This window comes from Electrophorus electricus, chromosome 19 (genome assembly GCF_013358815.1).
Source record: "Electrophorus electricus isolate fEleEle1 chromosome 19, fEleEle1.pri, whole genome shotgun sequence".
NCBI classification, from domain to species: domain Eukaryota; kingdom Metazoa; phylum Chordata; class Actinopteri; order Gymnotiformes; family Gymnotidae; genus Electrophorus; species Electrophorus electricus.
The window spans coordinates 8303056-8313055 of NC_049553.1; the positions used below are offsets into that span (position 1 = coordinate 8303056).

The following is a 10000-nucleotide window of genomic DNA, read 5'->3' on the forward strand; positions in this document are numbered from 1 at the left end:
TCTCTCGCTTCTGTCATCTTTGGCATTACGGAGGAAAGGTTCGCTTCCCTGGCGGCTGCAAAAGGCCCAAGGCGGTGACATGGGCCCGGAGTAGATGGCCGTGCCTGCCGGTGGGCTGGCTGGTGTGGGTCGGCGTGCTAGGCAGCCTCCTCTCTGCCCTTCCAGCTGCGCGGTCCTCTGAAGGTGCACCCTGACCGCTTTAATCACTGGTGAGAGTGTATTACAGATCCTCCAGGCTCAGCTTACAGTCTCTGTATGTGTGTGTTATTAGAGAGGATTAAGCAGTAGGCATCTGTGTCAGACTCTGGCGCGATTCTGGGCTCTGTGTTAGCACCCGATGAAGATATGTCAGGAAAATGTCCGTGTGCCCGTGCTGTGAACAAAAGAGAGAAATGATATATAAGAGGAAGAGTCAGATAGCCAGCGTGTTAGACAGATTGCACGATGCACTCAGAGATGCATAGCATGGGTGATGGTGAGACAACATGAATGTGAAATCGAGAGCGAGATACACTCCTGGCTAGTAGCCTGTTCCTCGTGCTGTCATGGTAACAAACACCTCTGCTCCTATGTCAGAAAAGAAAAGTGTTCACTCTGTCACGCATGCAGTGTTTCACTGTCCTTCTCTCCCTCACTCTCTCTCTCTCTCTCTCTTTCTCTCTCCCTCTCTCTCTCTCTCTCTCTCTCTCTCTCTCTCTCTCAAACACACATGCTTGGATTTGTAATTTGTCAGAAAAGGATTTCTTCTGTTTTCAGGGGGCTTTCTATCCTTAATTTGTATGTCATAAATCTCTCTCTCTCTTTCTCTCTCCCTCCTTCCCCACAGGTACCATTCTACCTCGTTTACTGAATTACTGTCATTTTTACTTCATTACTTTTCATATACCACGCACATCAAACGTGCATACACACCATGCATACAGATTAACTTGGCACACATCACATCTAAAGATGACAAATACTTGATAAATACATTCTACACTTCCGAACGTGCACACACATACATGCTATGTCCAGATAGCCTGATAACTGAACAAAGCCCTATGTCTGATAACTGAACAAAGCCCTATGTCTGATAACTGAACAAAGCCCTATGTCTGATAACTGAACAAAGCCCTATGCCTGATAACTGAACAAAGCCCTATGCCTGATAACTGAACAAAGCCCTATGCCTGATAACTGAACAAAGCCCTATGTCTGATAACTGAACAAAGCCCTATGCCTGATAACTGAACAAACCCCTATGCTTGATAACTGAACAAAGCCCTATGTCTGATAACTGAACAAACCCCTATGCCTGATAACTGAACAAACCCCTATGCCTGATAACTGAACAAACCCCTATGCCTGATAACTGAACAAACCCCTATGTCTGATAACTGAACAAACCCCTATGCCTGATAACTGAACAAACCCCTATGTCTGATAACTGAACAAACCCCTATGCCTGATAACTGAACAAAGCCCTATGCCTGATAACTGAACAAACCCCTATGCCTGATAACTGAACAAAGCACCACATCAGCAGAACCTGGAGGAGCCAGCATGGGCTTCTAATGCCAAATGGCTCTTTTCTGTATAGTGAATCAGGTAATCAAAGAGATAAGAGGAGGCAGGACTTACCGTCTTCTTTCTCTGAGTGTAATGAAGCCCACTTGAGTTATCAACAGGAAACCATACTGAATCCAGAGGGGGTAGACGCACTGAATTCAGAAGCCGTGACTGGGTATGAAGGCTTGCGTGCCAATGCAGATTCACACACACACACACACACACACTCTCTCACAGAGTTCACTGGCTCCAAATCAGCTGCTCAGTTCTGAGAATATTGTCAGTCTGACAAAGACTAATGGCAAGTGTTTGTGAAGCAGCCATTCCTCACTTCATGGGTAGCTCATTAAAAAAGAATCAGCGCATAAACAGATTGTTATGTGAATCTTTGTGTTTGGGTTCATTTCTATTCAAATTGTTAAAATGGAAAAAAAACCAAAAAAAACCTCTTCCATACTGTGCTTTCATACAGGCAGAAAATCACTTTTGCCATTATGTCGCATGTACAGAGAATTTGTCGCAGTATTTCTGGACCCGCTCACTGTACTATGCAGCATTTGAGATGTACAAGGCATGCAGTAACAAATATGTCATATATTCTGGAACAGACAGCACTGTAAAACCATCCACACTTTTACCATATTTACAAATTGCATTGTATGTCTAATATGTATAAATGTGCTTTCTGTGCTGTGGGGAGAGTTCAATATGAGCTAATGGGCTATGTATGGGGTATTAGTCCTTGTTCTTCTAGGTGAATAAATACATGTTTGCTGGCTCTGGTGTCATTATCCTTACTCTTATATGCCTTAGTGAAGCATTTGGCACTGTAAGCCATAGAATTCTTCTTTCTCTTCTATTGTCCATTGGTCATTTCTGCACTTCTCAAGCAACCTATCCCCTCTTTTGTTTGTGTTACACAAGGAGTCCCTCAAGCCTCAGTTCTTGGTCCCCTCCTCTTCATCACATGACTGCCCCCTCGGTCACATAAGTTAGTGTCATGGTCTTCATTTCCATTGGCATGCAGATGATGCAGAGATTTATGAGCACACCAAGCGTACCACAGCTCTGTCCTCCAGCTCTCTGGAACCACACGTATCCGTGATCCTAAAGTCTGGATGGACACTAACGCTTTTCAGTGAATTCCACATAAAATGGGAGATTCGATATTCTTTATTGTCATTCTTCAGCACACAATTGTACAGAAGAATGAAGAGGAGTCTACTCTGGCTCAGCAGTGCTGTGTGAGTATGCAATAAGAGTTCTGTAATTAAATATAATGTGTATAGTATGTACAGACTTAAATATAGAAAACAGGTACCAAAAATATAATACAGGTATAAAGTAATTAGACAAGTATTTAAATGTAAGTAAATAGAAGCAAACAAAAGAGGTCAAAGTCAGAATGTAATGAGATACTTAAAACAGTACGCTGAGCAAAGAGACGTACAAAGTTGTAAACATGTCCTAATTAATGTGCGAATCAGCAGAGTAGTAGTACTGGATCAGGTGCCGCCAAGGCAGATAGCTTATGGATTAAAAACGGACCGTGAGGGGAGCAGGGGAAGCAGTCCATGAGCAGGGTGCAAAGGCTCCTTCACGCCGCCTCTCGATGTAGCCGTCTCCTGTGTTCGTGATGGACTGGGCAGTTTTCATCACCCTCTCAAGAGCTTCTGTATCCATCGCAGTGCTGCTTCCGTACCACGCTGCGATGCCCTGGGAGAGGAGGCTCCCCATGGCACACCTGCAGAAGGAGCACGTGGCTCCCCTCGCCTCCCCTCGCCTCCCCTCGCCTCCCCTCGGCTCTCCTCGGCTTCGTAAGGAAGGGAACTCTTTCATGGGCCTTTGTTTTTTTCTTCTGGAACGCACAGTTGCTCACCATTTCCACTGGTGTGTTCAGACAGAGGGATGTGCATAATGGTTCATACTTATTTACATTTGAGATGAGACCACTGGCTTTGCATCAACCCTCCAGTTGTCTCGCCTCATCTCCGTAGACTGTCTCGTCTCCTTTGCTAATGAGACCCTCCACAGTGGTGTCATCAGCAATCTTATTAGCAGCTGGGGTGTTTGACCGTGCAGTCATGACTGAGCTGCGAGTACAGTGGTGACCACGCAGCCCTGGTTGGCACCCGTGTTAGTGAAGATGGGGCTGTACCGTTGGTTCTGGATCCTGAGCACCTGAAACCAGTACATCCAGCACCCAACTGTGTAATGATGTGTTCAGTCCAAGGTTCAGCAACTTGGTCACCAGTATCTGAGGCACAGTGGTATTAAATGGTGAGCTTGCTTCTCGGTACTTTCCTTTCCTTATGAATGACATGGCTGTTAAATTCCTTCCTAGTGCGATGCTGACTGTAGTGTTATTTTTTTATTCACCCTTCTCTTTTGAACACCATATTACATCATGAAATAATAACAATGTTTTCTTCAGCTGTGTAATATTTCTTGACTTTGACCCCTTCACAATCTGAAAGGCACTGAAACTGGTGCACACTTTCATTACCTGTGGATAACTGTAATTCCTCCTTCATTGGCACTTCTGGAAAAGCCTTTAATAAACTGCTACTTACTCAAAACTCAGCTGCCAGGGTTGTTACATACTTTCCATCAGTTACATTAGCTGCCTGTGTCATCGCAGGTTAAATAAAATTACTGCTTCTTTGTTTATGTTTAAAACATTAAACCTAAGAAATGTCCCCCACCCTTTACCTGAATTCTGCTACTGAACATCTAGAATTCCACTCCACATGATGTCTGCAAAGTGAACCATTGGGACTTCAACGCATCACTTCTGCAAAGCAATTCACTAGATAAAAGACATATATATAAAAGCATCATTCCTTCACCACACTCCATTTCTTGTGGATATTTGTCAACTTTAAATTCAAGGCTAGAGTGTGAGTGATCTAGATGGCTCTGACTATGGTTGGAATTTAAACCGTTTCTAGAGGGACATGTTTGTGGCGGGTGACGCTCACGGCGGGAGAGCTCCGTCCTCGATGTGCAGGTGCTCGACGGAGGGAGGTGTGCGTGCGGCCGCGTGAGGCTTCACGGGAGATGAAGCCCACGGTGACATTGTGAGCGGGGACCTGGTGGAATTGGTCCAGGTTGGTGGCAGGGCAACTCACAATTTCTATGTTGATGCAGACTGAATGAGTTGTGTGTGTGTGTGTATGTGTGTGTGTGTGTGTTATCAGCCACAATACTTCATCTGGTGTGTTATGGTCAATAAGAGTGTAACTAGGTCTGACTGTTAAAAGGGAAGGAGAAAGACTGGAGGCCTGTCAGTGTCCTTGGAGGGTTTATGACCTTTTAGATCATCAATTACCATTTGAACCCTTCACACTCACACATTCTTCTTTTCCACTTTTTCCTCCTACCCAATCCTCCTCTCTCTCTCTCTCTCTCTCTCTCTCTCTCTTTCTCTTTCTTTCTTCTCGGCTGCCTTTGTTGAATTCCTCTGCTGGTCTGAGATTCAGAGAAGGCTAGCTATAGGCAGCGGTCCTGAGTGGCTATAGGTCCTCACTGTTTAAGAGGGCAGCGCTCTGGCGTGGAGACCCGAGGCTGAACAGAAGTTCTTGCACCACCCACAGGTTTGCCGAGAGGGGACAACGCATGTTCGACTTGCTGTCATACAGCGGTATGATGATATTCCTCTCGCGCGCTAAGAGGCTGATCTATACAGACCTCGGTTCTGCAGGCACAGGGGCTGTAGACTGTGAGGAGAAGCAACCACAGTGTGGGAGAAATCTATTACAGACCAGTAAACCAACCCACAGCCCTTGGTTAGAGTCAGTGAATTCAGTTACCCAAAAATAGATTTATGGATGTTGGAAAATGTGAACTACAGGTGCCTGCAGTCGGGGGATGGAAAACCCCGATGGACCCCAGATGGACTTCTGTCCCATCAAAGAGGCTTCAGGAAAAGGCGTCAGTGAAGTGAAGTGAAGCGGCACCTCCCTGTCAGCGCTGGAGCCGTGCGAGCGCTTACCCAGACGCGCCGAAAGAGCGATCCCCGTGGTGCAGGTGAGAGGCACTGCTGGGACGGATGAGAAGGCGCTGGGTCAAGCTCTTCTCCGCCAGCCTGGGTGAGCTGCTCCTGGGTCACGCTCTCCTCGCCAAGCCAGGGAGAGTTGGAAAGAGTTTGGGAGCGAAAGCTCTCTCCGGTGTCTGCGCGGAGATGAGAAATACGAGGCTTTTACAGAAAGCAGGAGAGAAAGCAGGGAGTGCTGGGAGATCAGAGCCCAGCAGGGCGGTCCGTGGCAGGTGCTCTATGCACTCCCTGTGCCAGAGAGGGCTGGAGAGTTACAGTGCAGAATAATGCATGGGGTCCTAGCAACCAATAATGTTCAGCTCGGTGGTGGGGGTGGTCTGTGCCTTCTGTTTTAGGCCAGAGACGGTGGAATATATATTTGGCACGCTCATAGTTAAATCCTGTGCTTGGACTCGAGCACAGGCTTTGCAGAAAACAGGGGGAGTAATGTCTCAATTTGGGTCGTCCACACTGGGTGCAGAGGACCGTTCTGCACACCGGTCTGACTGCCGTTCGCAGCGTGGTGAAGCACTGTGCTGTTCTTGACGAGGAATTGAATGGCTGCGTGTGATGTTGTGTGTCTCAGTAGAAAGCGTGTGCGGTGTGTGTACGGTGCAGGATGAAACATGCTCTGAGATGAAGGGAGGTTTCATGGGATTTGGGAGTACTAGGAGATGATGGGAGGTGATGCATTAAAGGCATCTTAAAAGTGAAAGTCACTCTATCTGCAGGAAAGATCTTATCAGCTTTTGGATTAATGTATTACAGTGTACCCCCATGCTTGGTCTCACAGGGAGGCAGTCACCTACTAGCTGGATAATAGTGCCCATCTGCAAGTCTCAGGCAAGGTCTGCTGGGGGGGGTCTTTTCACATATTCTGAAAGGAGCAGGGAGAGGAGAAGTAGGAGGAAAATGTGTGCTATGATATTTAGCCCAGACTGCAGGAAAGAAGCGGAGGTCAAGGATCTCAGGCAAGAGACAGAATGAGAAAAGCATTTAAATAGGCACTGCAGAAGGAGAACGGGGGCTTTGGGGCTGGCAGGCCAGGGGCTGTCCTGGGGGATTAAGCACAATGCAGTTAAAGGATGAGCAAAAAATGAACCAAAAATAGACAGAGAAGAAAGCTGTGATGAAGAGGTGCGATCCGAGAGGAGAGAGGGGGGTTATTTTAAGTAATGCCGTGTGTGTCTCTGAGCGTCTGCCTTCATTGACTATGATCGGCTTTCGCCGTCACTCTCTGCCCTCGGCGGCGCGTCCATGCCAGCGCCCGCACGTGGTTTTTGCGAGAGAGCGGGGTCTCAGGAGCGAGGACCGAGGGGGTCCGGAGGTGTTCACTGCGGATGGAGGATAAAAAAAGAATGAAAGGAGTGTGAGAGAAGTGTGCATATCGTGCATTAGCTCGGAGGATTAGCACCTCGTCGGGAGAGAACTTGATGAGTGTGTATAGTCAGGGCCTAATTAAGGGCTTGTATAGGCTCTCACGGGGGGGGGGGGGGGGGGGGGGACTTTTCCAGTTCAAACCAGTCCTGAGTTTGGGTTCCTGTATTCGCTTGTGCGTCACTGCACTCATCTTAGCTCCTCCCAAGTCTGACGTTCACGTCCAACACCGCCTTCCCAGAGGTCGGGCTCCTCCCACTGCTCCACCTGTCCCTCAGTAACAACTTGCGCCAACCAGATTAATCAGGAATTTCACACATACATACACCCCCAGACAGTCAACATAATGATTAGATTAATTAAACCCCATTGGCCCAGTAAATAAAACCTGCAGAGAAGCTACTGGATGTGTGCCAAATCTGGAGTTTTAATTTACACCTTTGTAAACTAATACGGCGGATTCTTTTAAAACCATCTGAGGGTGTACGGTAAGTCTGTATGGTGAGAAAGTGTGTCTGGCAAAAGGGAAGAAAAAATTTTTTTCACATTTGCCGTAAAAATATTGTCTACAACCTTGTAATAATCACAGCACCATCTAAAGGCTCAGTGAAGACATGCACATAAAATATGTAGGACTATAGTTTGCCACCTAGTGGACTTGCACAATAACTACAACTACTCAAACCTTCACTTCCATTAAAATGTCCAACGGTTAATAGTTTACAAAGGTGCTAAAAGATTTGGGTTCTTTGTCTCACATACAGGCGTACATTTTGCTTTGTCATCAGAAACTATAGAAAAAGACACGGGTTTTTAGACATTTTAATAAAAGATCAGATTTTAATAGATTTTGTTGTTATAAATACATTATATTAAGCACCTTTTAAATAAGTTGAAAAAACACCCTCTGTTTCCAAATCAGTTTACAAACATACAAATATTCTTTGCAAGTCTTATTAAAAATGAGCTAAAAAAAATTGTTAGATAAATGTTCTCCTTCATGCGAAGTGCAATCGCTATGAAAGCAATGCGTTTTACCATGGTCTGTAGAAGTGCAGTCACTATTAAAGCAGTGGGGGGTGTGGTCTGCAACACTACCTTGTATCACTAGCAGGTAAAGCATATGAATTCAGTCTTTGAGGCCTCTGCTAAATCTTTAGTGTACATTAAATTATTTTTAAAACTCTTTTTAAACTACATCATGAATACAGTGTGTCTTGTGTGGTGAAGTATCCTCTGGTTTTTATCTTTAGGTAGTCTATTTTGTTATATGGTAAGGGCCAAGCTATATTCTATTTTCTGTGAGCATTTATATAATCATAAATCCCTATTTGGTCTAGTTTACCATTTCTGAATAGCTTTGTGCGTGCGTGCGTGTGTGTGTGTGTGCGCGTGTGCACGTGCGCGTGCATGCTTGTTTGGGATGCTGTGATTCAGCAGTTTCACTTACTATGCCATACGCTCTCTGTCCTGGGGAACAGAAGCTACTGTTCTGCTTCCTGCTCATTTGAACGCCTCTGTACAGCATGCTAGAGAGCCGCTCAGTCCAGCATATCCAAGTGGCATATTGTGTTTACGCATTAGGCACAGAGTCTGATGGCTGGCCTTGCTCTGCATCCAGTATGAATTCAATAACAGCATATAGGTTTTGAAGTAGTCAGCAGGACAGTTTGAAGACATCGTTTCGTTAAACATTCAGAGACACACCTTAATTCTATGACAGGCAACTCTTGTACAATTAGCACATTCTCTCTCTCTCTCTCTGTCTGTGTGTGTGTGTGTGTGTTTTCTAGGCTCTCCGTATAGTGTATTTTCCCTTCTGTAGCTGGGAGATGTAGATTTTGGTTTTGCTACCATCTGTTCTTCTGAACCAGACTTCCCCTGCGCTGATGGCCGTTATGACCGCCCTGAGAAACACAGAGGCAGGAGGTGAGGAAAGAGGCACTTAAAGAGTTAACTATAGTCACGGCATTTATGAGCGACTCCGAGTCTTCAAAATACCAAGGTCATAAAAGCACTGGTGTTAAAAGCCTTTATCTGTTTCCTGCAGAGATATGTTTATCCACAGTGTATGCTTCATTTTAGGCTATTTAACACTGATGATTTTACGTTTCACACAATATTTTACTTTTTTACTGTACAATAAATGCAAAACACCAGCGAGACCACCAGAGAAATGACAGTGGGGTTAGAGGGGATACTGACTGAGCTGGGCTGTCATCACTGACTTCCAGTAGAACACTATTCCCCTTTGAGAACCTCTCTCCTTCATAGAACAGCGTGCTCCCTTCACACCGCACTGACAACTGACGACCTGTCACAGGCAGAAGCACAGATGGACATTCGGACAGAAACACTCAGAAAGGGGGGGGGCAGAGTCTGGGGTAACTTCAGGAAGAGACTTTATGGTCATCACCAGACTGCATTTCTGACAGATTAAGGTATTTTTTTTCTTAACTCCAACTGAAATGCAACATTCCTATTGAGCATATATAGTTATAGTTTTATATATATATATATGTTATATCTTTACTGCTCTGAATACTTAAAAAAAAGAAAAAAGAAAAAAAAGAAAAATCAATTAAGCACCTTGCATGTTTTGTGTTGGATAAGTCAAGAGAGCGTAAATCGCTACACTTCTCTTCTGAAATGCCTCGAGACAAGGTTTCCTCATGGCAGCGGTGGCATGCAAACACGCACCAGCAATAGGTCTGTGTGGTCATGCCGCGCAATCTTCCATTTAAGCTGAAGAGCTTAGAGATAGATGTGTGTGTGTGTGTGTATGAGCATACATTTTCCAGAGCCACAGGCAGGTTAAAGACAGTGTCTCAAACCCCATTATAATACATAAACTCATCGGTATTTGCACGCATATAAACATGCTTTAGAGAAAACATCGTGTACTGGATACATAAACTCACACACGCTCACATTCTTTCCTCTGAGGTAACTGCAAATGATAATGAGATATTTGAATTAAACATATGGATCCTCTCATCAGCTGAAGGCTTTAGAGATACACCGGTCTTTCTTTAA

General features: G+C 45.2%; 1 protein-coding gene across 2 annotated transcripts in view; it reads right to left on the reverse strand.

The window, feature by feature from the left end:
* Window positions 1–7526: 7526 nt before the first annotated feature.
* brms1 (BRMS1 transcriptional repressor and anoikis regulator) overlaps window positions 7527–10000 on the reverse strand; it is a 7134-nt gene continuing 4660 nt past the window's right edge. Inside the window, exons 10-11 of one of the 2 annotated variants that reach the window (XM_027000555.2) lie at window positions 9170–9278; window positions 7527–8871 (exon numbers count right to left, since the gene is read on the reverse strand). In XM_027000555.2, the coding sequence (XP_026856356.2) occupies window positions 8754–8871; window positions 9170–9278 (227 nt within the window). In that variant the 3' untranslated portion in view covers window positions 7527–8753. The remainder of the gene's footprint in view (window positions 8872–9169; window positions 9279–10000) is intronic. The other variant, XM_027000554.2, reaches the window with a different exon arrangement.